The sequence below is a fragment of the Heterocephalus glaber genome, unplaced genomic scaffold (genome assembly GCF_053883595.1).
Source record: "Heterocephalus glaber isolate CG9 unplaced genomic scaffold, H.glaber_assembly_v1.0 deba00000071, whole genome shotgun sequence".
NCBI lineage: Eukaryota > Metazoa > Chordata > Mammalia > Rodentia > Bathyergidae > Heterocephalus > Heterocephalus glaber.
Window position 1 is genome coordinate 13268263 of NW_028258137.1, and position 25902 is coordinate 13294164.

Below are 25902 nucleotides of genomic sequence, written 5' to 3' on the forward strand. Positions count from 1 at the left end.
AAAACTCAGAGAAGTATCTCCCTTCCAAGCTCACTTATTACTTTTAAAAACAGGGAGAACAAAATTCAGAATGCTTTTTTTTTTTGGTATGGGGATTGAACTCAGGACCTTGCGCTTGCGAGGCAGGTGGCAGAACCACTTAGCTAAATCCCCAGCCCATAGAATGCTTTGTTTTCTCAACTCCTTTGTTAAACTTTGTCCTTTTTCCCAATCCCCAAGTGATGGACTCCTAAGAAGAATTGCAAAACCAAAACAGCATACCCTAAGCCATACTGTTGGCATTACAACTATCTGCTTCTTAGTATGCAGACAAGGTGATTAAGGAGGCATGTCTAGTCCTTTTATTAACACCTTTGAGTTAGAAATGATGGGCAATGATTAAATGTTATTTCAACGTTTCTCATTCTAGGCAACAAGAGACAGGTGTGCAAGTGAACTTGTTTATTTCTTCAGTAGAAACAGTTACAGTGGTGAACAAGTGAGTTTCCAGAGTCCTCTGATTTTAAAACTAAAGTTGGCCAATGGCGTATTTATTGTTCATTCCAGCCTCCCAACATTCAAGTTTGATCTTAATTCTTTTGAGTAAGGAGGACTAATTTGATGAACACTCGGGGATGCTAGGGAAAACTCATGCATTCATTTATGTTCTCATTTTTTTTTCCTCCTGTGGGTCAAATTCTATTCTTGGTACAGAAGATACAGCAGTAAACACAAGATTAACCATATGGGAATTGACCATAGCAGATAAATAAGTTAATTATAAAATAAAAGAAAAATAAAGCAGGAAAGAGCAATGCAGACGGAGAAAAACTTTAAATAGGGTTTCAGGGTGGGCCCCCGTCATGGTTGATTGATTGTGTCAATGTGAGTAACATACAACAAAACTGGCTCAGCATAGTTCTAGGTGTGGAAGACCTAAACGAGGGAGGATCATGACCAGAATGGTGTAAAAGGGAAACGAATAAGGGAAGATTGCTTCCGTTTTATTCAGAGGAGCTCCAGTCTTCACTTTCACCTTGGACATAGTCTCCTGGCTTCCAGTGCAGATCGTTCAGCCTCCAGCATCAACCCTTCAGCCTTCCATCCCAGACCCATTCTCCCCGCCCCAATTAAGTTTATTGGTACATTTTAGGTGTAAAATACATTTACATTCATCATTGGGATCTTGTACCATTACATGAGTATCTTGGTTCTTATTTTTTTCCCCTTCCCATGCCCTCCCTTCACCCCCTCCACCCTTCCCTATTTGCAAAGACTTTGTTTCCATTTTTTTCTTTTTCTCATATGTTTTCTTTTCCCTTCTTTCCTTTTCCCTATCCCTCCCACTTCCCTTACACTTTTAGACCCTTTCCTCCTATTACACAATATCAATTATACATTTTTAAAATTACAATATCAAGACCTAGGAGACATAACCACAGATTTTAAAGAATTTAAAAGGATACAGAAAGCATATTACAAAAATCTGTTTTGAAATAAATTTGACAACTTCTAAGAAGTACCTTGGAAGACAAATTAATGAAACTAACTCTGGAGGAAATATCAAATTTGAATAGCACCTATTAAAGAAAGTATATTCCTAGCTTGAAAACCTACCTATATGACAACAACAGGCTCATATACATTTTAACTGATGAATTATATCAAATATTTAAAGCAGAAAAAAGAAGGAACACTTCTCCCCAAATTTTAGGAAATCAACATTGTGCTAATCCTAAAACTGGATAAAGATAACAGAAGAAAAAAGTATGAACATAGATAGAAATTTGTTTAACAAAACAAACTATTAGAAGTCAGATCTGGCAGGATGTAGAAAGTGGTTTTATTATATGGATGGCAGTGCTGGTTCAGCATTGGAAGATCCATCCCCAAAAGTCATCATTTTAACAAAGAAAAGGAAAAAGCCATATGATCCTGTCACTAGTTGGAGAAAAAGTATTGGACTAAATTCTACAGCTGTTCATGGTAAAAGCTATCAGGAGACTAGAAGTAGACCAGAAGCTTCTCAACAGATCAAAGACATGTACTCCATACTTCCAGCAAAAATGCCTTATATGAATGGAGACGATACAATGCTTTCTCCCTAAGGTGGCAAAGAAGGGCAGATACACCTACTTTTCATCTGTCCATTAAACTTTGAAACATAGGCTTAAACCAAAATAGTCTGGCAATAAAATGACACAATTAGGATAGGATTGGCAAGGTAGAAGCAAAATCTTTATACGTAGATAAAATGATCATCTACAGAGAAAATACTATGAAATCTCTAGGAGCCCCTAGAACTTGTATTTGAATTTAGCAGGCATATATTACAATTCAGGTCTATGTATACTTGCTATAAATGAAGAACTGGATTTTGAAATTTAAAAGTTATGTAGGAGTACAAAAAGACCTAGAAAAGTAAAAAGAAAAAGAAAAAAAACCAGTGTTGGAAGATGTTTAGTATCTAATTTTAAGACTTCCTCTAAAGCTACAGTAATCAAGGCAGTGCTGGTGTAAGGAAAGACATATAGATCATTGGAATAAAACAGAGAAGGCACACATAGAACAACACATATATAGTCCATATATATATATATATACACACATACATATAAACTCAATTCAAGAGCAGAGGAAAAGATAGTGTTTTCAGCAAATGGCACTAGTACAACTGGTATCCGTATATAAAAAATTAACCTCAACCCTTTATTTAAATACATAAAAATAACTTGAAAGGATCTATGAACCTAAATATGAAAGACTAAAACTATAAAACTGTAAGAAGAAATTATAAGGGAAAACGTTTATGAATTTAGGGTAGGCAAGAACTTCCTAGGATACAAAAAACATGATGTATAAAAGAAAAAAATTGATAAATGAGATTCCATCAAAATTTAGAACATTAAATGACTTTGTAAAAGGAAAAGTAGTCCTTAAACAGACCATATTTACAATGCATATAACCTATGACCAGAATATACAAAGAACTCTTACAGCTCATTAATAGACAACCCAATTAAAAAGTAGACACTAGAAGATGATAAATAGCCAGTACAGCACAAGGAAAAATGTGCAACACTAGAATCAGAAAAATACTAATCAGTTCAATAACAAGATTGAATTATACACTCGTTAGGGAGATGAAGTTAAAAGTTTTAAAAGCCTTGTCATGTCTTTTTCTTTTTGTTGGATTCTCTCCCTTTGCATTTAATTGGTCACGCCCAACAGATTCATTCTGCTGGGCTTCCTGGGGTTGTGATCCTCATTGTCTTTTCCTGGGATTTTGTCTAAAATGTTTTGGAGTGCTGGTTTGGTATTCATGAAGTTCCTAAGGTGCTCTTTATCATGAAAGTATCTTATTTCTCCATCGATTCTGAAAGATAGTTTTGCAGGGTACATCAATCTGGGTTGGAGGCTGTTTTCCTTTAGGGTTGAAATACATCACTCCAAGCTCTTCTTGCCTTGAGGGTTTGCATTGAGAAGTCTGCTGTGATTCTGATGGGCTTTCCTTTGTATGTGATGTCTTTCTTTTCTCTCACTGCTTATAGAATTTTGTTCTTCTGTTCTTCTGTTGGGTTTCTGGAATCCTAACTATTATATGCCTATGTGTAGATTTTTTTTTGATCAAGGCTAGTTGGAGTCCTATATGCCTCACTTATCTGTATGTCAAGTTCTTTTCTCCTGCTTGGGAAGTTTTCTGCCATCACTTCTGTGAACAGTTTTTTTTATGTCATCTGCACTCTCTCCTGTTTCTTCATTGACTCCAATTGGTCTTATGTTATTCTTCTTTGTATCGTCTAGCAGCTGCTGGATTGATTTCTCATGGTCCCTTACAATTTTAAAGCAATTTTTCTTTTCCTGGTCACTAATTGCAATCTTAACTTCTATATCTGAAAGTCTGTCCTCACATTGGTTCATTCTGCTGCACAAACTTTCGATGGAGTTTTTAATCTCTTGGAAATCTGTTTGTATCTGTTTTATGGATTCCATTTGTTTCCTATGTTGGGATTCCATCATGTTCCTCAGATCCTCTATTTTTTTAATCTATGTCCTCTCCAAATTTATTCATCATGTCTTGCACTATGGCCACAATCTCTGCTGTTATCTGAGTAATTATTTCTGATTTCATTTTTCCCAGGTCCTCTTTTGTTGCCAGTTCAGGGAGTCCAGGTGGTTGAGTATCAGATTGTTCCATCTCATTTCCCCTTGGGGATGCTGTAGGTGATCTGGAAATCTGTTTTTCAGGCTTGTTTACATGTCTTCTCATTTCCATGGTGGGTTGGGGGGCGGGGGTGCTGCTGGCGCGTGCACAGCTCACCTCCTCTGCCCTGGGAGTGGTGGAATGCTGCCCAGGGAGCCTCCTCCTGGGCATTGGGATTGGCTCACCTCCTCTGCCCTGGGAGCAGTGGAATGGCAGCTGGGGAGCCCCCTCCACAGATCCTTTCTCCTTGCATGGGACACTACACTGAGCTCCAGGCCTTTGACTGCATCCTTTGGATCCTCAGAGTGCAAACAGACATGAATGTGCTTTTAGTATTTGTGAAACTATAAGGTGGCTACTGTGACAGAGTGAAGTGAGCAAGATGAAGAGAGGCGAGAAGATCAAAGACATAATGTGAGTCTGGGAGATAGAGCATCCAGGACCTTGCAGGTCATGTTATGGATGTGGGCTTTTACTCTGGGATGACATGGGAAATCATCTCTGGTTTTCAAACAGATAAATGCACTTTATCCAACTTACATTTTAACAGGATTTCTCTGGCTACCACGTTGAATAAAATGAAATAGAATGAAAATAGAATGAAATAGAATGAAAGAGAGCAAATACAGACACAGAGACCAGTTAAGAAGCTATTGTAATAATATAGATGCAAGAAGAGGGTCACTAAGGGTGATAGCAATGAAGAAGGTGAAAAGTCATGACATTATGGATGTCTTTTAAAAGTAGTGACAACAGGATTTAATGAAGGTGCAAAAGAGAGACAGTTATCTCTAGATATAGATGGAAATAAAAGAAAGGAGTCAAGGGTAATACTTAGAGTTTTGGCCTGAGCCACTTAAAGGGCAGAGGTTCCATCAACTGACATGGTGAAGAATGTGAAAAAAGCAGGTTTTGGGGAAGTTTCTCAGAAAGCCAGCCTTAGACAAAGAGAGCTGGAGATGTCCATTAATCATCCAAATGGAGATGCCAATATTTAAATGAAAAGGAAAATGGTATAGGCTGGAGATATACACTGTATTTAGGCATTGTGGCAGGCAGATTAGTGTTCCTCCAAAGATATCCATGCTCAAATCCTCAGCACCTGGGAATATAATTACCTTATACAGCAAAAAGGACTTTGCAGACATGATTAAGGGTATATCAGTACCCTTAATCAGTAGTGGGATAAATCAAAATGATAGACTTTAATTATCCTCGATTATCTGGATGGACCTAACCTGATCAGATGGCTTCTTAAAAGTAGAGAAATTTTCTCAGCTGTGATCAAATAAGATAAGAGGAATAAGACTTTTCTGGCATTAAAAAGAGAAAGGGGCTATAAGCTAAGGGATGCGGGCAGCTTCTAGAAGCTGGAAAAAGCAAGGAAAATAATTCTCCCCTAGGGCATACAAAAAGGAAGGCAGCCCTGCTGACAAGTTGGTTTTAGCCCAGTGAGACCTGTGTCAGACTTCTAACCTACAGAACTGTAAGATCATAAATTAGTGTTGTCTTAAGTCACTGAACTTACGATAACTTGTTACAGCAGCAACACAGTATGAATGCTGGTATATCAATATATAAGATATTTAAAGCCATAAAATGCAATGATTCAAGAGAGAAGAGGTCTTGGGACCGAGCCTTGGGATATTTCAATATTAAGTCAGGGAAATAAAGAAGACCTAGCTGAGATGACTGAGAAGCAACAGACTTGTGATAGGAGAAAAGCAGGAGAAAATGGGGTTCTAGACATCAAGTGAAGAATCTGTGTCACATGTTGCTACAAGGTCAAGTAGGGTGAGGATCAAATTAAGAATCAAGACAGACAGAACACAGAAAGCTGTTTTCAGGCCAACTGCCTCACAGAAGGAAGACAGTAGACCCTAGCCCTCACCACTCAAGCCATAGATCTAGGAAACACACTAAATACTATCCACATAAAATACTGACTTCTTCACCCACAAGGACTCTAGTCACTAGAAAACTTGACCCAATTAGCATCCTGGAATGTTTTCAATCAAGTTGGCCTTCTTTCCCCTTGGAGAAGGGAGGGCCTGAAAGTTGGGAAGAGGGAGGAAGGATAAGGAAAGAGAAACAAGATAAACTTTCAACTCTCTTTCAGACACAAATTGTTGTCTTTCCTTTTACCACCCAATAATCTTAGCCCTCTAAGGCTCTGATTTATTAGAGGTCATATACCCTAATCCCAAGAGAGTTAACATAATACAAGACCAGTGTTATGGCTTGTATCTAGATGTCTCCCCAAAACCTCATATGGTCATAGGTGGGGAGTTTCGAAGGTGGCTGGATAAAGGTGTGTGAATGTGGATTAAGGGTGTGATGCTGGGATCAAGGGTACTCCACCTTGGGTGGGGGTGGCACTAATCAATAGGTTTGTAGACTGAATGGAATATAAAGAGTCAGAAAGAAGGGGCCTGCTGCTGCATCTACTTGCTGTTTTGCTGTCTCCTACCTGTTTGCCAGGACAGTTTTCTCCTCTGTGATACCCCTCTGCCATTCCACCCTGCCTTGGAGCCATCCACCTATGGACTGAAACCTCTACAAACTGTGAGCTGAAATAAACCCCTCCTTTAACTTTGAGTGTTGGGTATTTTGTCTCATCAATGAGGAAAGACAGCCAGGAAATAGTTTGAGAGGAGAAGACATGACCGCATCAAAATTACAGTATGCAACCTTCCAATACCTAGCATTTCATGCCAGCCATAGCTTCAGACAAGCTTTCGTGTTTTGCCTTCCTTTACTTAACACTTAAGTGTTAGGCAATCTTCTATAAAAAACAGACTGAAGTCATATGAGGAGGATTCCTGCGGTCTGAGACAAAAAGAGCCCTTGTCACACTGCCTCCCACTGACTGTTTTTTGTTTACCTGTTCATCTTCTCCATTAGATTTAGCAGTCCTCAAAGAGATGAGATTGTGCCTTTTTATCACTGAATTATAATAACAATAACTCATGAGTTTCCCATTCATTAAACTTGTCATAGTGTCAGACATAGTGCTAATTGCTTTTGGGCACTTTATCTTTTTTTTTTTTTTTTGGTGCCAGGGATCGAACTCGGGTCCTTGCGCTTGGGCAGCAGGCGGCAAAACCACTGAACTAAATCCCCAGCCCTGGGCACTTTATCTTTATGCAAGCCTACAAGATAAGTATTGTTTATTCCATTTTTCAGATGAGGAGATTGAGATTCAGAAAGTTAATTCATTTACTTAACACTCACATTAAGTTAGAGAGTTACAGAGCAGTCCATCACCCAAATCTGTGCTGAGTAATAGTTGCCCCAAAAGGCCCACATCCCCATTCCTGGAGTGGTGGATGCTACCTTATCTGGATGGTGGGTCTCTGCAGATTAATTAAGGGTTTTGGGTGGGAAGATTATCCTGGATTATCCAAGTGGACATAAGAATCCCCATAAGAGGGAGGCAAGAGATCAGACTGAATAGAAGATGTGACAAAAGAAGAGTTAAAATGATGGTGAAAGGACCATGAGCCAAAAAATACAGATGGTTTACAAAACCTGAAAAGGATAAGGAAGCAGATTCTTCAGAAAGAAATACAGGCAGCTCTGGAAACCACTAGATCTTAAACTTCTGGCCTTCAGAAGATAACAATAATGAGTTTGTGTTGTCATAAGCCATGGAGTCTGTGGAAATTGATTGCAGCAGCAGTAGGAAACTGAGGCAGTGCTCTTTGCCTCTGTCTTTCCATGGTCTTTACATCTCTAGACCTAAGGCAGTGTCTGACACACTTAGCACTCGGTAGATGTTTGCTAAGTAAGTTACTGAAGAACGAGATTCTCCCATAAGTCTTTTCCCACCTGAACTCTTAACCAAGAAAACCTAACCTACTTCAAAGACAAGCAGGCCTGAGCAGCACAAGAATATCTTGGGTGAGATACTGCTAAATTGGATGGGTGAGCTAGTTATAGTCTGATACTTATTCTAGGCCAGTCAGTGCACCCCTAGAAGGTATGACAAAATGCAACCCTAACTTACAGCTGTGATTTTGAGTCATGAGGAATGGAGGGAGGGAGGGGAAGAACTGGCTTATTTTTATATCAACAACTTAGAACAGTGATGGCAACCTTATAGAGACCGAGAGCCCAAACTGGAACCTAGAGCCCATTTATTTATTACAAAGTGCCAACAAACACTACAATTAAACCTGAATACTGAGGTTTTAGTTTAGAAAAAATAACTCATAATGTCTTTTGTCTTAAAAGGAAAACACAGTAACATGCATGCCATAGGCTTACCACCACTTAGGATCTTTTGTCCATTCTGTACAGCAGTGCATTATGTATCACAAATTATTCACTGAAATTATAGTAAAAACATGAGTAGATGTCATATTTTATGATCCAATTGCTTTATAAAACTATGTCATGACAAATTGGAACAACAAATAAGCATACTGCAAATGCATATAACTGTACCTTCTCTTTTCTCTGAAACCTTTTAAAAAGGAAGATGATATGTTCCTTATCAGTATCAATAAAGGGAATGTTTTCCAAATTAATAAAGTTCATATACTCCATAGTTTAGACGCTTTAGAAATAAAGAATTGGAAATTTGAAAATGATTTAGGTTTCACAAATGGCTTATTATGCCCTGAAAGGTTATTTCATTTTTTTTTTTTTTTTTTGGTACTGGCCATCAAACTCGGGACGTTGCACTTGCAAGGCAGGCAGTGGAATCACTGATCTAAATCCCCAGCCCCCTGAAAGTACCTTCTTTCAGTATTCCAGTTTCTCCAGCCAGTTAAAAAATCTACATTATGAAATTTCAAAACAGTATGTGATCTCTTAAAAACAAGTACAACACAAGCAGAAAGATGGCTAAAACCCATCTCAAAACAACCATTTAGAACTCAATCTCAAATTCAAGTTTGTGATCCATAATTATTTGTAGTTGACCAAGAAGGTAAAATAAATTATTGCGTGGGTCTAAGATCAGCCGTGCCCTTGGTCTAGACCTTCTGATTATATTAGCAATTTCCACGGCATTCCCAGCATGCCCAGTTTGGCAGCCAAGGCTCCAGTGATCCTGAGTAGCTTTAGAATCTGAATAAATCACAGGTACTAGGGGTCTATTGAGACCACCAGAAACTCAATTTATTTGTGGCCTGAGACAGGATTTTATTGCTTCTCAGATTAACAGTTTAAAGTGCTTTGCTTTTCAGCCTCAGGGGTGTTAGTTTGATGTATGAGGCAGGGAGATTATTAAATCTTCGGTGCCTTCCAAAGATGTAAATTAAACTATGGCACTTCCTTAGCCACCTTCCTGATACAAGCTGGAGATTTATTATTAACTTGTCATTCTTTCATGTTCATCAAAACAAGTAGCACAATGATTAATTACTCCCATTTATCTAAGGGTACTTGTCATTCAAACATTTTGTGGACAAGATATTACAGTCTCCTGATTTCTTTGCAGATGTGTAGGATGAGGACTTCTGGAGGATTAATCATTTCTATGGCTATATTTGAGAGAAAGGTGGCACACATATGTCTATACTGTTCCACTAGTTTTAGATAAAGTCACACTTCATTTTGGCTTCACTTGCCTGGTCACGGACATCATGTTGGCTGATTCTGTTCATTTGGATGTCTTCCAAAGACTGAAGAGGTCCAACATTACAAGGACACAATATGTAAAATTATCTTCTCAATTTTGTTACAATTCAATTCAACAAAGACAATATTAGCAGCAATTAGAAAAGAGAAAGAAATAAAAGGAATAAAGATAGGAAAGGAAGAAGTTAAACTGTCATTATTTGCTGACAATATGATACTTTACATAGAAGACTCAAAAAACTCTGCCAGAAGACTTCTAGACTTAATTGACAGATTCAGTAGAGTAGCTGGATACAAGGTCAACACTCAAAAAAAAAAATAGCCTTCTTGTACACAAATAACAGACTCACTGAGAGAGAAATTAGGGAAACAATTCCTTTTATAATAGCATCCAAAAAAATGAAATATCTAGGAATCAATCTAACAAAGGAAGCAAAAGACCTCTACACTGAAAACTACAGCACTCTGAAAAAAGAGATTGAAGAGGATATAAGAAAATGGAAAGACATCCCTTGCTCCTGGGTAGGAAGAACCAATACAGTGAAAATGCCATACTTCCAAAACTACTATATAGATTCAATGCAATGCCGATTGAAATTCCAACAATATACTTCACAGAACTAGAGTAAACAATCCAAAAATTCATTGGAAACCAGAAGAGACCTAGAATAGCTAAAGCAATTCTAAGCAACAGAGACATGGCTGGGGGTATGGCAATCCCCAACTTGAAACTATACTACAAAGATACTGTGATAAAATCAGCATGGTACTGGCAAAGGAACAGACCTGAGGATCAGTGGAATAGATTAGAAGATGGAGAAACAACTCTAGACATTCTCAGCCACCTCATCTTTGACAAAGGAGCCAACCACCCTCATTGGAAGAAAGATAGCCTATTTAATAAATGAGGTTGGAAAAACTGGATTTCAACCTGCCAAAGATTAAAACTACACCCATAACTATCACCATGCACTAAACTAAGATCGAAGTGGATTAAAGACATAAATATTAAGACAGAAACACTAAACTTGCTGGAAGATAAGTTAGGTAGAACTCTTGAAGACAATGGCATAGGAAAAGACTTTATGAACAAAACCTCAGCAGCACAGGAACTAGCAGAAAGAATCAACAACTGGCATCTCATCTTATTAAAAAGCTGCACTGCAAGAGAAACCACCAACAGAGCTAACAGACAACCTACAATATGGGAAAAAAATTTTAGCAGCTGTACCTCGGACAAAGGACTACTATCTAGAATATATAAAGAACTAAAAAAAATCAGATCCCACCCCCCAAATTCAAAGACCCAATTCAAAAATGCACATCTGAAATGACATTTCCCAGACAAAGAGGTAAAAGCAGCAAACAAATATATGAAAAAATGTTCAACATCACTCGTCATGCGAGAGATGCAGATGAAAACAACCCTAAGATTCCACCTCACCCCAGAAAGAATGGCTGCTATTGAGAAATCAACCAATAACAAATGCTGGCGGGGTTGTGGGGAGAAAGGAACCCTTCTCCATTGCTGGTGGGAATGCAGACTGGTGCAGCCACTGTGGAAGTCAGTATGGAGATGCCTCAAAGAACTAGGACTAGAGGTTCCATTTGACCCAGCTATTCCCCTGCTGGGTATCTTCCCAAAAGAACTAAAAGAATCATACCACAGAGATATATGTGCACCCATGTTCATAGCGGCACAGTTTGTAATAGCTAAAGCTTGGAAGCAGCCCAAGTGCCCATCAACTGGAAACTGGATAAAGAAGACGTGGGGTTTTTTTTATAAAATGGAGTACTACTCAGCCATAAAGAATGAAAAACTAGAGTCATTTATACCTAAATGGATGCATATTGAGGCCATACTCTTAAGTGAAATAAATAGGACACACATGTGTAAATACTGAATAGTTTCTCTAGTGTGAGAAACTGATAGTGTAAACAAGGGTTAAAATGATTAAAATGAATAATTAATAATTTGAAATAGGAAAAAAGGTCCAAAGACAAAGGAGTGAAGGGAGGGGAAGGGGAAAGGAAAAACTGTGAGAAAAGAAAAAAAATGGAAATGAAATCTATGTAAATAGGGAAGGGCGGAGGGGGTGAAAGGCGCACAGGTAATGGGGAAAAAAATAAGAACCAAGATATATCATGTACAGGTACAATCACCCAGTGATAAATGTGAACGAATTGTATACCTAAAATGTATCAATACAAGAACTAAAAAAAAAAAAGACAATATTAGGTTCCTCTGACAAGCAGAAAATGTGCAACATTCATTCATTGCTTCATACAGTATTTACTTAATGTCTGCTATGAGCCAGTAATGGTACTAGGCCAAAATATGAACAGTTCATGCTCTCATAGGGTTTACAGCCTTGTTACTTCCCTTCTTTAGGTATTTGTCTCCCCCCTCCTTATTATAGACGAGGGAAAATAAAGAGACAATGAGAAGCTGGGCAAATGAAGGAAAAAGCGCAGTCCTCCCTTCTCAGATAAGTTTGCATGAAATAGACATTAACTGGAGACAGGCTTAATGAGACATCTTCCAGGTCCTTTCCCCATTCTGACCCAGTGTGGATCTGAAGGACTGAACTGCACTGAACTGCACTGAAACCACAGCATTTCACCTCACTTCCCCCTTGTATTGATCATTTTACAGATGATCTAGTTTATTAAATAATCACAGAAGCAGGAAGTTTTCAAATAAATTTTGTGTGCATCGCTGCCTGGCTTCTGATCTGCCACAAGAATATATGACATTACCCACTCAAGACGTAAGATAATCATCCTAAAAGATGTCTTTGATAATATCTTTGTCTCTCTTTTTAAGTATTTTAAAGTAAATCCCTGCCATCATATCACTTCATCAGAATGTACTATTTTTTTTTTTTCTTTTGGTACCGGGGATCAAACTCAGGTCCTTGCACTTGTGAGGCAGGCAGCAGAACCACTGAGCTAAATCCCCGGCCCCAGAATGTACTATCTTTAAAAAATAAAAATTTAAAAACAAATACTATAACTATAATACCACTGCAATATCTAACAAAATAACAATAATTCTTTAATACCTTCTAATCCCTAGGTCATGTTCAGATGTCCTTGATGTTCTACAAAATATATTTTTGGATTGAAAAAAGATCCAAACAAAGTCTATACATTAGATTTGTTGATATAGCTGTCAAGTATACCTTTCTCCCTATGTCCTTTTGAATATCACAGAAACATTCTTCAATATTTGATTTTTATCCAGGACAAAACCTGACATTTACTCCAGGCTAAGTTTCATTGTATAATATTTTTAAACACAAATGACCAATGGACAGGGTGATCACACAATTTATCATTAAAACAGAGAAACTTGAGTGAAAGGAGGTATTGTTAATAATTACACTGGTGTGAACCAAGACAATACTCACCCATTCAGCAAAAGATAGCAGGGATAAAAAGAAAGATCAGGTTTCTAGACTCCACTTGGGAACTGGAGAGGTAGAAGAGAGCTAGAAAGAATGCCCTTCTTACCCTTACAGATTTTTTTAAATGTTGACTTGTAAGTTAATGATTTTGGTGGACCCATCAAAGAGTTGAAGTTGAGGAAACACTAACTATCCTCAAAATTAGAGGAGAAACAAGTGCCTGCAGGGAGACACAGAATGTAAGCACTTGTTTTCCTGGGAAAGGGGAATACCAATAAGGACTCACGTGGGACTGCTAACAGGCTGAGTATTGGCTGGTGACAGAACATGGTTGCAGAGGGACAGGCAGTTCATACTATGCACGAGTTTCTCTCTATAGCCCCTAGTGAGTTCTCACAGACCACATGGCAGAAGTCCTAAGATAAATCCCTCGGGAGGGGAGTGGCAGCTGCAGCATAAAGGGCATGGAGCCTTGTCTGCTTAGATACTTCTCCCCATTTCCCCTATTTTAAAAAAATAAAACTCGGCTTCAGGAAGTAAGGGCAACACATACTCATCCCTAGGCACTGCTGAACTACCACTGCAGCTTTGGGAAGAAAATACTACAAAGCATTCACATCTCAGGAAGGGGCAGGATACATAATGGGCCCAGAACTATCACTGGGGAAGGATAGGAGCACTAAAAAGATCACATTCCTGAGAGCCAGAGACACTGGCCTGCTAAACACTCAAGGCATAGTCAGAACAATATAGAATATCTCCTCTATCTGTCACCACCAGGGTAAGAAGCATCACATGACAACAGGAGACTGCCACTGAGAGGGGACAGATGGAAGCAAGAGCACGCAGAGAAGTCTGAGTTAGTGCAAAAAGGCAAGTATAAAATCAAGGATAGGTTGGGCATTGAGAAAAGCCTTCACAGTGGACAAACTTGCCTCCGTAATAGACAGTATCCAAACACTTAGTCTAAGTGTATTAAATAAAGATATTAGTACAAAGGTAAACTGTTAGGATAATTTGCACATTTGTTCTAAGTACTGAAATAAATGAGAAAATGGCAATGAGGAGAAAATGGAAGTAAAAAAAGAAAAACAATCAAAAAACAGAAAAACAAAAGAAAAACAAAACAAACTAAAAACAGTATGTAGCATAAGAGAATATCATGACAAAATTAAGAACAACATAATAAGTGTAATAGACTTCATTCATTTAAAATATATTGTCAAACTGACTTCTAAGTAAAATCCAACTCTGTTATATGTATAAGGTACTTAAAAATAGAGGCTAAAAATTTTTAAATAGACAAAGGCATATCAAATAAATGCAAAAGAACCCCACCAAAAGTCTTGATGCACATGCATATACACATGTGCACGCACAGACACACACACACACACACACACACACACACACACACACGAAGCACTGAAAGAGGAACATTCTGTAATATTAGAGACTACAATTCATGTTGAAGATGTAACATTACTAGCATCTGTGTATCCAATATTGTAACTTTCAAAAGCAAAACTTTAAGGAGAAACAGACTTAAACACATGTAAATATGAGACTTTAACACATGTCTTTCAGCCCAACATAGATCAAATATCATGTTAATGGAAATCTCAGCACCACTCTATGAGGTCAATACTTGGCCCATTTTGCAGATGAAGTAGATTCGGAGAAGTTAGGTACTCTGCCACAGGTCACACACCCAATAATCCTCACACTCAGGGTCTGCACCCATGATCATCTGCAGGCAAAGTTGCTTCTTTCTTAATATTCAAAGCTGCTTATTCAATATTTAAAGCTGGATAATATTCAAAGCTAAAATTCAAATATTCTAATATTCAGCTAATATTCAAAGTTGGATATTTCTTTTTTAAAACATTCTTTTATTGGTACATTTTATGTATACAATACATTTACATTTATCATCAGGTGCTTGTACCTGTATATGATGTATCTTAGTTCTTATTTTTTTCCCCATTACCTGTGCACCCTTCACCCCCTCCATCCTTCCCTATTTACATAGATTTCATTCCCAATTTTCTTTTCTCATAATTTTTCCTTTCCCTTCTTCCCTTTCCCCTTCCCCTCCCACCACCTCTACACCTTTGGACCTTTTCCTATTTCACATTATCAATTATTCATTTCAATCATTTTAATCCTTATTTACACTTTCAGTTTCTCATACTAGAGAAACTATTCAGTATTTACACGTGTGTCCTACTTATTTTACTTAAGAGTATGGCCTCAATGTGCATCCATTTAGCTATAAATGTCTCCAGTTTCTCATTCTTCATGGCTGAGTAGTACTCCACTTTATTAAAAAACCACATCTTCTTTATCCAGTTTCCAGTTGATGGGCACTTGGGCTGTTTCCAAGCTTTAAAGCTAGATATTTCTAAGCAGGGTGTTTCTAAGTAAGATTCACCTTGGCAGGTCTTGATTATGTTGGCCTGAAAGACATGTGTTAAAGTCTCACATTTACATGTGTTTAGGTCTGTTTCCCCTTAAAGTTTTGCTTTTGAAAGTTATGATATTGGATACACAGGTGCTAGTAATGTTACATCTTCAATATGAATTGTAGTCTCTAACATTACAAAATGTTCCTTTCAATGCTTATTGTATATGTGTGTGTCTGTGTGTGTGTAAATAGGGTCCAAAATGTACAATAGGTATTGTGAAATAGGAACAAAATGTTCAAATGGGAAGGGGAGCTATGGAGAGGGGGAGGAAGGAAAGAGCAAAAAGGAAAAAGTAGAAACAAAATTTTTGTAAATAAGGAGGGAAAGAGGGGTTCAAGGGAGGGAAGGGGAATGGAAATAAAAGAAGAATCAAGATATATCATGTACAGGTACAAATTCCCCATGATGAATGTGATGATGATGTATATCTAAAACGTACCAATAAAATTAATTAATTTTAAAAAGAAAACAGAAAAACTTATAAGTAAACCAAAAGGCTGGTCCTTTGAAAATGAACAAATATTTAATTTTTAAAAGATGGAAGAAATCACAAATACATTAAAAATCTCAGAACAAAAAAATTTTCTATGAAAAAAGCAAAACAAAATCTAGATTAAATAACATTCTAGGAATATATGCCAAAACTGATGCTAAAAAAGAAACAGCTCTAAACAGATGAATTTTTAAAAAAGAAATATAGGAAGTCATAAAAGTGATCTCCTACCAAAAAGACACTAGGCTTAGCTGTTTTCACAAAGAACTCTACCAAACCTTTAAGGATCAGATGATGCAAATATTAAACTATCTCAGAGAAAAGGAGAAAAAAGTCCAATTATTTTTATTAGATCAATTTAACACTGGTTCTAAAACAAAAGGTTACATAACACATACACAAAACTATAGATCTCACAAATATTGATGCAAACATTTTAAACAAAATATTAGCAAACAGAATCCAACAACTCATCATAATCAAGTAGTATTTACTCTGGAAATGAGAGTACTTCACTATCAAGACATCAATTAATCATATTAACAGAACTAAAGAGAAAAAGTTCAACTCTATAGATTTAAAAAGGGAAAACTTAAAAACTCATATATTTTTAAAACCTAAAAATTCAGAATTTATATCTCTTTAATATAGTAACAGTAGCAAACTAAAAAACAAACCTGTAGCTCACATAAAGGGGACACACTAGAGCAGCAGCTCTTAGTGTGGCCCATGGACTCTTGGAAGGGTCTATATAAGTTAAAGATAAAATCAAGATCTTATTTTTTCCTTTTATAATGTTAATAGGTGCACTGAAGATGCAAAAGCAGTAGTGGACAAAACACTGACACCTTAACACAGATCACAACAGTAGTGCTGACCTAACAGGCATTGTGTCTATCACATATGCTTATAATGGGAGGAAAGAGCCTTTTTACTTAAAAATGTCCTTGACAAAACTGTAAGAAAAAAAAGTATTAATTTTATTGTCTATTTCCACTATTGGAGATCAAATCTAGGGCCTCGGGCATGTCAAACAAGGGCTCTACACTGGGGTACATTCCCAGCCCAATTTTATTAAGTCTTGACCTTGAAGGATATGTATTTTATATTCTTGGTAAGGAAATGCAAAGTACATAAAGCTTCTGCCGAAGAACAGCTGTCTCCAGAAAAAAACATTTGTGCAACTGGGTCGCAAACTCAAGGTGTACACTTCCATGGAACACCATTTCCACTAAAAAGAACAACTGGCAGACAATCTGTATTTATTCAGACCTGAGCATTTGGCAGACATTTATTTAAAATGAATAAAGTGAACTGTTGTTTCAAAGAAAACAACTGTCAGCATTTGTTGCCATGATAAAATTTGAGCATTCAAATAAAAATAAGAATTTTAGAAAACTTGCATTTACCACCCTGGGCAATGCTTAGATTTTTCTGATATCAGTGGTGATATTTAAAAAGGTGATTTTCTTTATATTGTATAATCAAACATATCAACATTTGCAAGATCTGCATTACTCAGTGAAACAATATTTGCAAAATGATGAATTCATGGTGTTAAAAAAGACATGGGTAAATGATCCATCCAAAGTGCAAGACAGACAAATGGATTTTGATGTAGCACAGTAGAAAAAGTTCACTTATATAGCTTAAGATTCCTCATTACAACCAACTTTTAAGAGGCTACCATCTGTCAGGTTTTGATGCAGCATCAAAGAATATCCATAATTATCGAAAAAGATAATTAAAGTTACTCCTCCCCTTTTCAACTACATACCATATGAGGACAGATTTTCTTAAGTACTTCAACCAAAACAAAGTACTGCAACAGACTGAATGTGAAATCAGATGAGAGTCCAGCTGTTTCCTATTATAAGGACATAAAAAAGATTGCAAAGATGTAAACAATGCCATACTTCTCACTAAATTTATTCTGAAAGTTATTTTCCTAAAAATGTTATTTATAACATCGAGTGGTTTATTATTATCTTTAAATTAATAAAATTTAACATTGTTCTCAACTTTTAATACGGAAAATACCAATAGATATAACTTTCATAAATAAAAGTTCTTTGGGTTCATCAATAAATTTTGTGAGTAAAGTTACCCTAAAACCAAAAATTTTGAGATACACTGCACTACTGACATGTCCACTGAAGTTAGAATGATGTTAATTGTACAGAAAATATACAATATAAAATGTGCCATGTAATATAAAATGTGCCAGAATGTGTAATGTGCCAGAATGTATGGAAGCTATCAAAGACTGTGAAACTACATTTAAAAAATGACACAGGCACCAACATGAAGAAGCCCTTCCCCTACTTACATGAGCCAAAACTGGGTAATTTCAGCATCAAGTAAGAACAGTAGTGTAAATGATCAAAATACACAAAATATATAACAACTCATAACTTCCTAGATAATTTATAACCCACAAACAGCCCCAACAAAAATTCTCATTGGTCATCTTTTTGAAGTTGCTAAGACACCAAGTTATTTTTCTGAAAACCAATAAAAGTGTTTTAAAAAATTAACTCAAAACTTTCCTCGAACAAACTGTTTCAGAATAGCTGATAACTTCAAGCACATCTCTGTAAAAGTCCACCAAATATAGGAAAAAATGTAGTTAGCAAAAACACTGCTCTGCAAATGCTAATAAATGGAGCTAGTTATCAATATTCAACATCTGATCATTAATTGTAATTTTGACAACTTGAGTAAGAACAATCTACCACATTAGTGAAATTCTGTTTTTTTCTGTGGATGATTGACATGTAGGCTGCAAATCAACCAACAGGCTTGTAGCCTGGATAGAATTAAAACGGAAGTCTGCCCTCTTCTTCAGAGGAGCTCTGGTCTTCACCATTGCCTTCAACTGTTGGTCTCCAGTTCCTTCAAGCTTCCAGCAACTCTCCAGCCTTACAACACACTCTTTGGTCTTCTGACATTGACTCGTATCAGCGACTTTCCAATAAGTTCTTAGGTCTCTGACCGTCAACTGCTACTGGATTATCTGGTTTCTGGTGAACAGACTGCCATTTTGGAATCTGCCTGATTCCCGTAGATGGCCTTGGGACTCTACCCCTTCTGATCCTGTAAAGCTACTTAATAAACCTTGTATCATTATTTATATTTTATATTGGTTCAGTTCCTCTAGTGAACGCTAATACACAATGAATACTAAACTTATAAAGTGAAAGAAAACAATTGATGGATTGGGTTGATGTTTGAACTCTGACCAACCTTAATGTCACTGAAACTAGGCAACTGGTCATTTTGCACTTAACAAACTGATAAAACTATACATCATTTAGGAAGTATTACTGCCCAATGCAGTCAATCCTCAAGATCTACCAAGTTATAGAAAAGTATGGCATAGAATAATTAAAAAGTAATCACAGGCAAATAACCAGCCACATTCAGAATGTGGAAAAGGCCACAGGACAAATAACTAGCTCTTTAGCACTTAAAATCTCACAGAAAATGTTGGGGTGAGGGGGTGAGAGGAACTCTTAATTCTGAGGCATATTAAGTAAACATAATATGTAAAATTCATTTGGATCCTTATTTGAACAGACCAATTCTGAAGGGTATTTTTTAAACAGCATGGAAAATTTGAACAAGGACTGGGTATTGGGTGATATTGAGTAATTGGTAGGTGTGATGAAGTGCTTTTTGTTACAGATACATGGGTATATATTTCATGAATTTAAAATACTCCAATGGAAAAAGGTGTAGGAAGATAAAACAAGTTCAGTAAAATGCTGATGGCTAACAGAACCTACATGAAGATATGTGGGTGCTTGCTATATATTTTTAAATTTTTATTTAAAAATTTTCTATGAATAAAAAGAAAAATAAAATAGCATTCTAGATATTTATACAGATGGTAAAGCACAAAAAATACTTTTCATGCACTCAATGAGTTTATCTTAGAATGAGAAAAAGAACAGTGTAAGGTCATTTAAGTATTGCTCAAGTGAATAATTTGAACAGTAAGTGCAATAACTCAAGGAAGAGTTTAATATTACTAGTTAATATAATTAGTTAATACTACTAGTTGCAAGGATGTTTACCTTAATAAAAGAAAGAAATCTACTAGAAATTATTTATGCTTGTTTTAGATTTTCTAAGCTAATCTAATATACAAACTGATTTTTCAATCTGGCCTGGACTAGTGAGTTCAAGATCAGCCTGGACTACAGAGCGAAACCTTGTCTCAAAAAACTAAAAAAAAAATTTTTATGTTTTGCTTAAATCTTTATAACCATGTAGTTTTCACAAAAATGATACTACTTATTCCTTAAATGTACTGTTCTTTACTATTTATTTTGGTAGAGCCTTCCCACTGAGCTACATACCCAGCAAATTTTTTTAGAGCAGGTCTGCGTGGAGGTTGTCCTTGAATTTGAAATCCTCCTTCAGCTTCCTGAGTAGCTGGGATTATAGTTGTGCACAACTATGCCTAGCTTACTTTTATCTTAAAAACTAAAAAATGAACACTAGATAAAATGATACAATGAACATAGTATTTAATGTCAATGAACATGATATTTAAAAAGATTTTGTTTGGACTTTTCAATCAATATACGTACTTCCAAAAATTTAAGGGATTAGCTGATTTTATATACTCAAACATACCAGTGCATTGTAACTCATTAAAAAATTATGCAACTAATGATTTCATCTGGACATGAAAGATGAGGTTTAAAAAGTTATGTACTATGTTTCAGTCAACAAGAGGCCACATGTATGACAGTGGCTGTACCATATAACTTAGGTGTGCATATACCATCTATGTTTGTGCAAATACTGCTGTGATGTTCACACAATGACAAAATTGCCTAACAACACATTTATCAAAATGTATCTCTATCCTTATGTGACACATAGTTTCATTTTTAAAGACCTGGTATTCTCACCAAAGATAAGTAAAATAAAAACAGCATTAGCTCAGTGGGGCCGGACACCTGCCTTGCAAACGCAAGGTCCTGAGTTCGATCCCCAGTACCAAAAAAAAAAAAAAAGCATGAATAAACATTTTTTTCATCTCTTCTACTATTATAACTTTGCTTCTTTCATTTCATTCAAGATTGTTGGCATAGAAAAAAATTTAACATCTCTTTAAAAACAGCAAAAATTTTTTTAAAGATGAGTTAAATCCACAAATTTCTATTTTAATTTTCTTTCAGAAAAGCTACTTTCACTGCATCTAAATATTTAAATGACATTACAGTAAAAGCCCAACATACAAAACTTTTTTCTTAATGGAAACAAAAATTAATAGTGAAGGGGGCCGGGGATTTACCTCAGTGGTACCACTGCCTGCCTCACAAGTGCAAGGTCCTGAGTTCCATCCCCCATACCAAAAAAAGAAAAAAATAATAATACTGAAGAAATTAAAGTTTCTAGGAAACACATTTGTGAAGTTTAAATTTTCTGCTAAAAATATTTTCAAACTGCATCACATCACACTTAAAAATCTCAAGGCCTATGGAAAAAATTTCTAAAAAGAATAACTTGATAAGCAATACAAACTTCCCATGTTTTTAAATATTGGTACCTGTCATCCACAACCATTTAATCTGAACCTTCAAATCATTTATCTCACTTCTAAGGCAATTTGAATCCAAAACATCCCATGAATAATAACTGATTTCAAAAGCCGTACTTAAAACCAAAGTATATTCTAATGCATTCCAGTGTTACATATTCCAACGAAGATTGCTAATTTAAAAAAAAACCCCTAAGCATTCAATATTTATTTAAGGAGCATAAACAAAGTTTTAATTATCAGCACTTGGACCCAGGCTTTCAACTTTATTCTTACTGAATGGTTAAAATAAGTAAACATTATTATTAGCAAGGTATGAGGACTGCCATGTGCAAATTTATTTTCTAAGAGTGTTTTTTTCCTTGGTAACCATTTCTATCACCCTTCCACCCTCATACAACTAGAACTACTTCCATAGTCACTAACCGAAAACGAGATTTTTTTTCAAAAATCTACCTCGAGGCCTACACACTCACTTTTCCAGCCCATTAAATACTTAATTTCCCTTGTGAAGTATAGCTCCCATAAATATTCCAGTTTTACATAAATATTACAATATTAAAGAACAAATTTTAATGAATACAAATCAAAGGAAATGAAGGAATATTAACTTCCATTCAGATCTCCTTTTAAGAAGTTGTTTCCAAGTCATATTTTTAACTTCCTCCATGATTCTCTTTAAAAAAGATAAACAAAATTTTTCTGCTAAAGACTTTATTTGTGAATCTATAATAGAATTCAAAATAGCAAAGAACATGAAAAATTTTCAGATTAATATTTACCAACTAAATATATCAGAGAATACTTCTATTTTTTATATAACAAAAATGCCTAAAAATGTACATTTGAGAATATAAATATTCTCTATTTTGTGAAATAAAGGTAAAGAATTGCTTAATACAGTTTGCTAGAAATGTTTATTATACTATTAAATACATACAATTCAAAAGAAATCAAATATAACTGATAAAATAACCATTTCATGGCTAATCTTTTGGTAAAGTGCTATTTTCATACTGAAAAGTTAGTAAAGGCTAAAAATTTTGCATGTTGAACCATCATCCTGAATGCATTAAAATTTTTCTTCAATATTCACTATGTTCATCATATTCATATGTTCCCAATATGAGCCCATAAGTGATACTTTAAAAGTTAATAAAATCTTTTTATTCACTGATTATTTCCTGGAAGTTAAAAATGACTACAGCATTACTAAATGAAGCTTTTCATGACACAGGAGTGTACTAGACACAACTGTTCATTGCTTTAAGAATGATCTTTGGTTTGAAGCTGCCCTCTTTTCTAACTGGATGGTTATAGTTAGTAAAATATTCATAAAATAGCACACATTTAACTTGAACCATAAGAGAACACTGGGTCGATGGTTTAAAGGCAGTGAATGGCATATATCAAGAGTTCAGGGATGATGAGTCCCCTGAAATCTGTATCAAGTGCTATAGGAAAATGTATTAAGGACAGACTCACTTCCTTTCATGAGTAACCCTCCTATCAATTCATTAACAGCATTAGCCATTGAGAGGAAACTAGCTGGAGAAACTGAATAAAGGCACATACATGCAAATCTTAAACAGATAAATAAGATAACTAAACTATTTATGCAAGCATGGGTATATGTACTCCAAGCACACACACACACACACACACACACACACACACACACACACACAGCTCAATACCATTACTGCATAGATGACCTCTATGCCCATAGCTGTACGTATCTTAGAGATCAAAACTAGGTGAGTTTTCCAGAATCAACAAAACTTTGAATGATTCAAAAATCAGCCTTTTGTCAAAATGAAATGTATTAAGTTAAAAGAGCAAATATGGACTAAGATTGAAAACTATCAGTTACAAATACTGAATCTCAGAAAGGACAGGTTCAATTTAGGTTGCTTATTTCTTCTCTCTCTCCTTGAATAATCAAATGCAAATGCCTTTTAGCAATGGCAGCATTCAAATCCCACAAAAAATCAAGTAGTGCCCCTTTAAGGAGCAACTCCATTGGCACAAACTGTAAAACCTGCTGGGGTGTATCAGAGTTAAGCAAAGTGCTCAATAATTCATTCATATTCTGCAGATACTGGAAAACTGGATTTGGAAGATTCTGATAACCAACACATAGCAGGACTGCACAGGTCCTCAGGGGCTCAGAAGACATGGGACAAGAAAATGTGATGAATCTAAAACAACTGTGGAGTATAAAGATCAAGCCAGCCATAAATCTTGTTAAACAAGAAAGTACAGGCAAAATCATAACATCTCCTGTATGAAGCTGCTGTAATGAATGTAGAAAGCAGTCCAAAAACAAATGCTGGTAATTTGGGTCTCCATCATGAAGCAATGAACAGCTAAAAGTCATGAGTTCAGCAGATTCCAGGATTTGAACTTCCAATGGCATATGCACTTTAACATCATGGAGAGTGGGTAAACCCACAAATAGGCACTTTATCTGGTTGCTGGGTTCTACAATCTGCTTGTCCTGAAGGCACTGGGTAAGACTAAACAACTCAGAAAGTAACAGTTCTTCTGAAAAAATGTGACAAGAACAATAATACTGCTGTTGTGGCCTAAACTTGGAATCCAAATTCAAAGTTTCTCCTAAGGACTTCTCAATTGCTTCATTAAGAGCCTTTAAAATTTCACCATCGCAGAAAGGAGAGCACTTTACCTTTGGCAGTTTCTTTCCTTCTATAATACGCCAGAAGTCACATTCAAGATTGGAAGCTGCCCCTTCTAAAAGAGAATTTTGTCCAGGATGATGCACAGAATGTTCTTCAGCCCAACTATTAAAGTACCCTTTAGCTACTTTATCTTTCCATGATAAGGTTTCCAGAATCTTCCTTTCATTATAGGTTTTAAAATATCTGTTTCTCTGTCCAAACCACTTTGTATTGGTACTACAACCAATGTTATATTTTTTTACTAGCCAGTTATTTCTGGAAAGAGGCTTCAGTTGAAATTTTTGCATAAAATATTGTACTGCACAATCCCTTAAATTATTCAACTTTGTTTGTTCCTCTTTTTCCATGCATTCAAACAGACGAATGTTCTCAGAAATAGTCTCTAACTGATACTTATGAAAAAAAGCACAACATTCTTCATGTCTTTTAAGAAAAGATTCAGGAATCACATGATGGGGAAAGAGAGCTTTTCTGGTCATTTCAGTCCCAAAATTCAGCACCATCTTAGACAACACAGGATGGATGGCTTCTCTTCCCTTATACCGAAGACATACCACATAGACTTCTGAGTTTCCTGCCTTGCTAGTTGCAGGTTTGAAAACATGGACTTGGTCAAAGGAACAGTTTAACAAGTACATCAGGTTTATGGAACAATGTTCAAACAAAGTAAACATCTTTAGAACAAAAGAGCCACCTTTTCCAAGAGTAGTCAGAGCAGTGACAACTTCACAGTAATGCAAAGAAGAGACTAAAGCTTCTTGTTCACCTGGGTTTCCTTGGCAATCAAAACTCCCATCTGCAGTGATCAAGTGAATGGTAGCCATGTCACTTAGGAAATTCTCAAGTCCAGTCAGATATTCCAGGGTCATGATATCACCAGTGTTATCTGGACCGAAGTACCACCAATGCAAGGTATTTGCAATGAGCCGGTCATCCATGATCATCATAAGATTATCATTTGCTTCATTGTACGGATTTAGAGTATTAGCTACCCAACTCCACTCACAAGGGAACTGATGAGATTTTAAGTAGTGATTGAGACTAGCTATAAAAGCTCCAGGAGCTTCACAAAGGTGAAGAGAATTCAGTTTTCCATTCTGAAAAGCCTCCTGTGGAATAAGTGGAAAGCTACACAAAATCTCATGGAATTTACACCACGCTTGAGTACAAAGTTCAGCATTCACAGATTTTTTCACATGAGAAATGATTTTTCCTGCTTTATTAGTAAAAGCGGTGTGCTCATGCCACTCATCCAGTTTCTTATCACTTAGGAGATTTTTTACTTCATTTAGGGAGTTCTTCAAGTCAAGAAATGCATTAAGTTCTGTGTGATCACAGATGAAAATCTCACTGGGATCTGGTAACTGCCACTCATTATTAAGTGGCTTGCAATAAGAAAAGTTCTTGGCAAAGAGTTCAAAAATGTCATCAAGAACATTTGGGGTGAATGTCTCAAGACTTGCTAACTGCTGAACTGGTGACTTTCTGCACTTGCTCATT

At 36.2% G+C, this 25902-nt stretch overlaps 1 protein-coding gene across 2 annotated transcripts in view; it reads right to left on the reverse strand.

The window, feature by feature from the left end:
- Cmtr2 (cap methyltransferase 2) overlaps positions 1-25901 on the reverse strand; it is a 106222-nt gene extending 80321 nt beyond the window's left edge. The window contains exon 1 of one of the 2 annotated variants that reach the window (XR_015448753.1): positions 17921-25901. Coding sequence is in view for 1 of the 2 variants with exons in the window: in XM_087204693.1 (XP_087060819.1) it covers positions 23601-25901 (2301 nt within the window). In the remaining variant the exon portion in view is untranslated. Of the gene's footprint in view, positions 1-426 lie in introns of those variants that run through there. The other variant, XM_087204693.1, reaches the window with a different exon arrangement.
- Between the last annotated feature and the right edge of the window lies 1 nt (position 25902).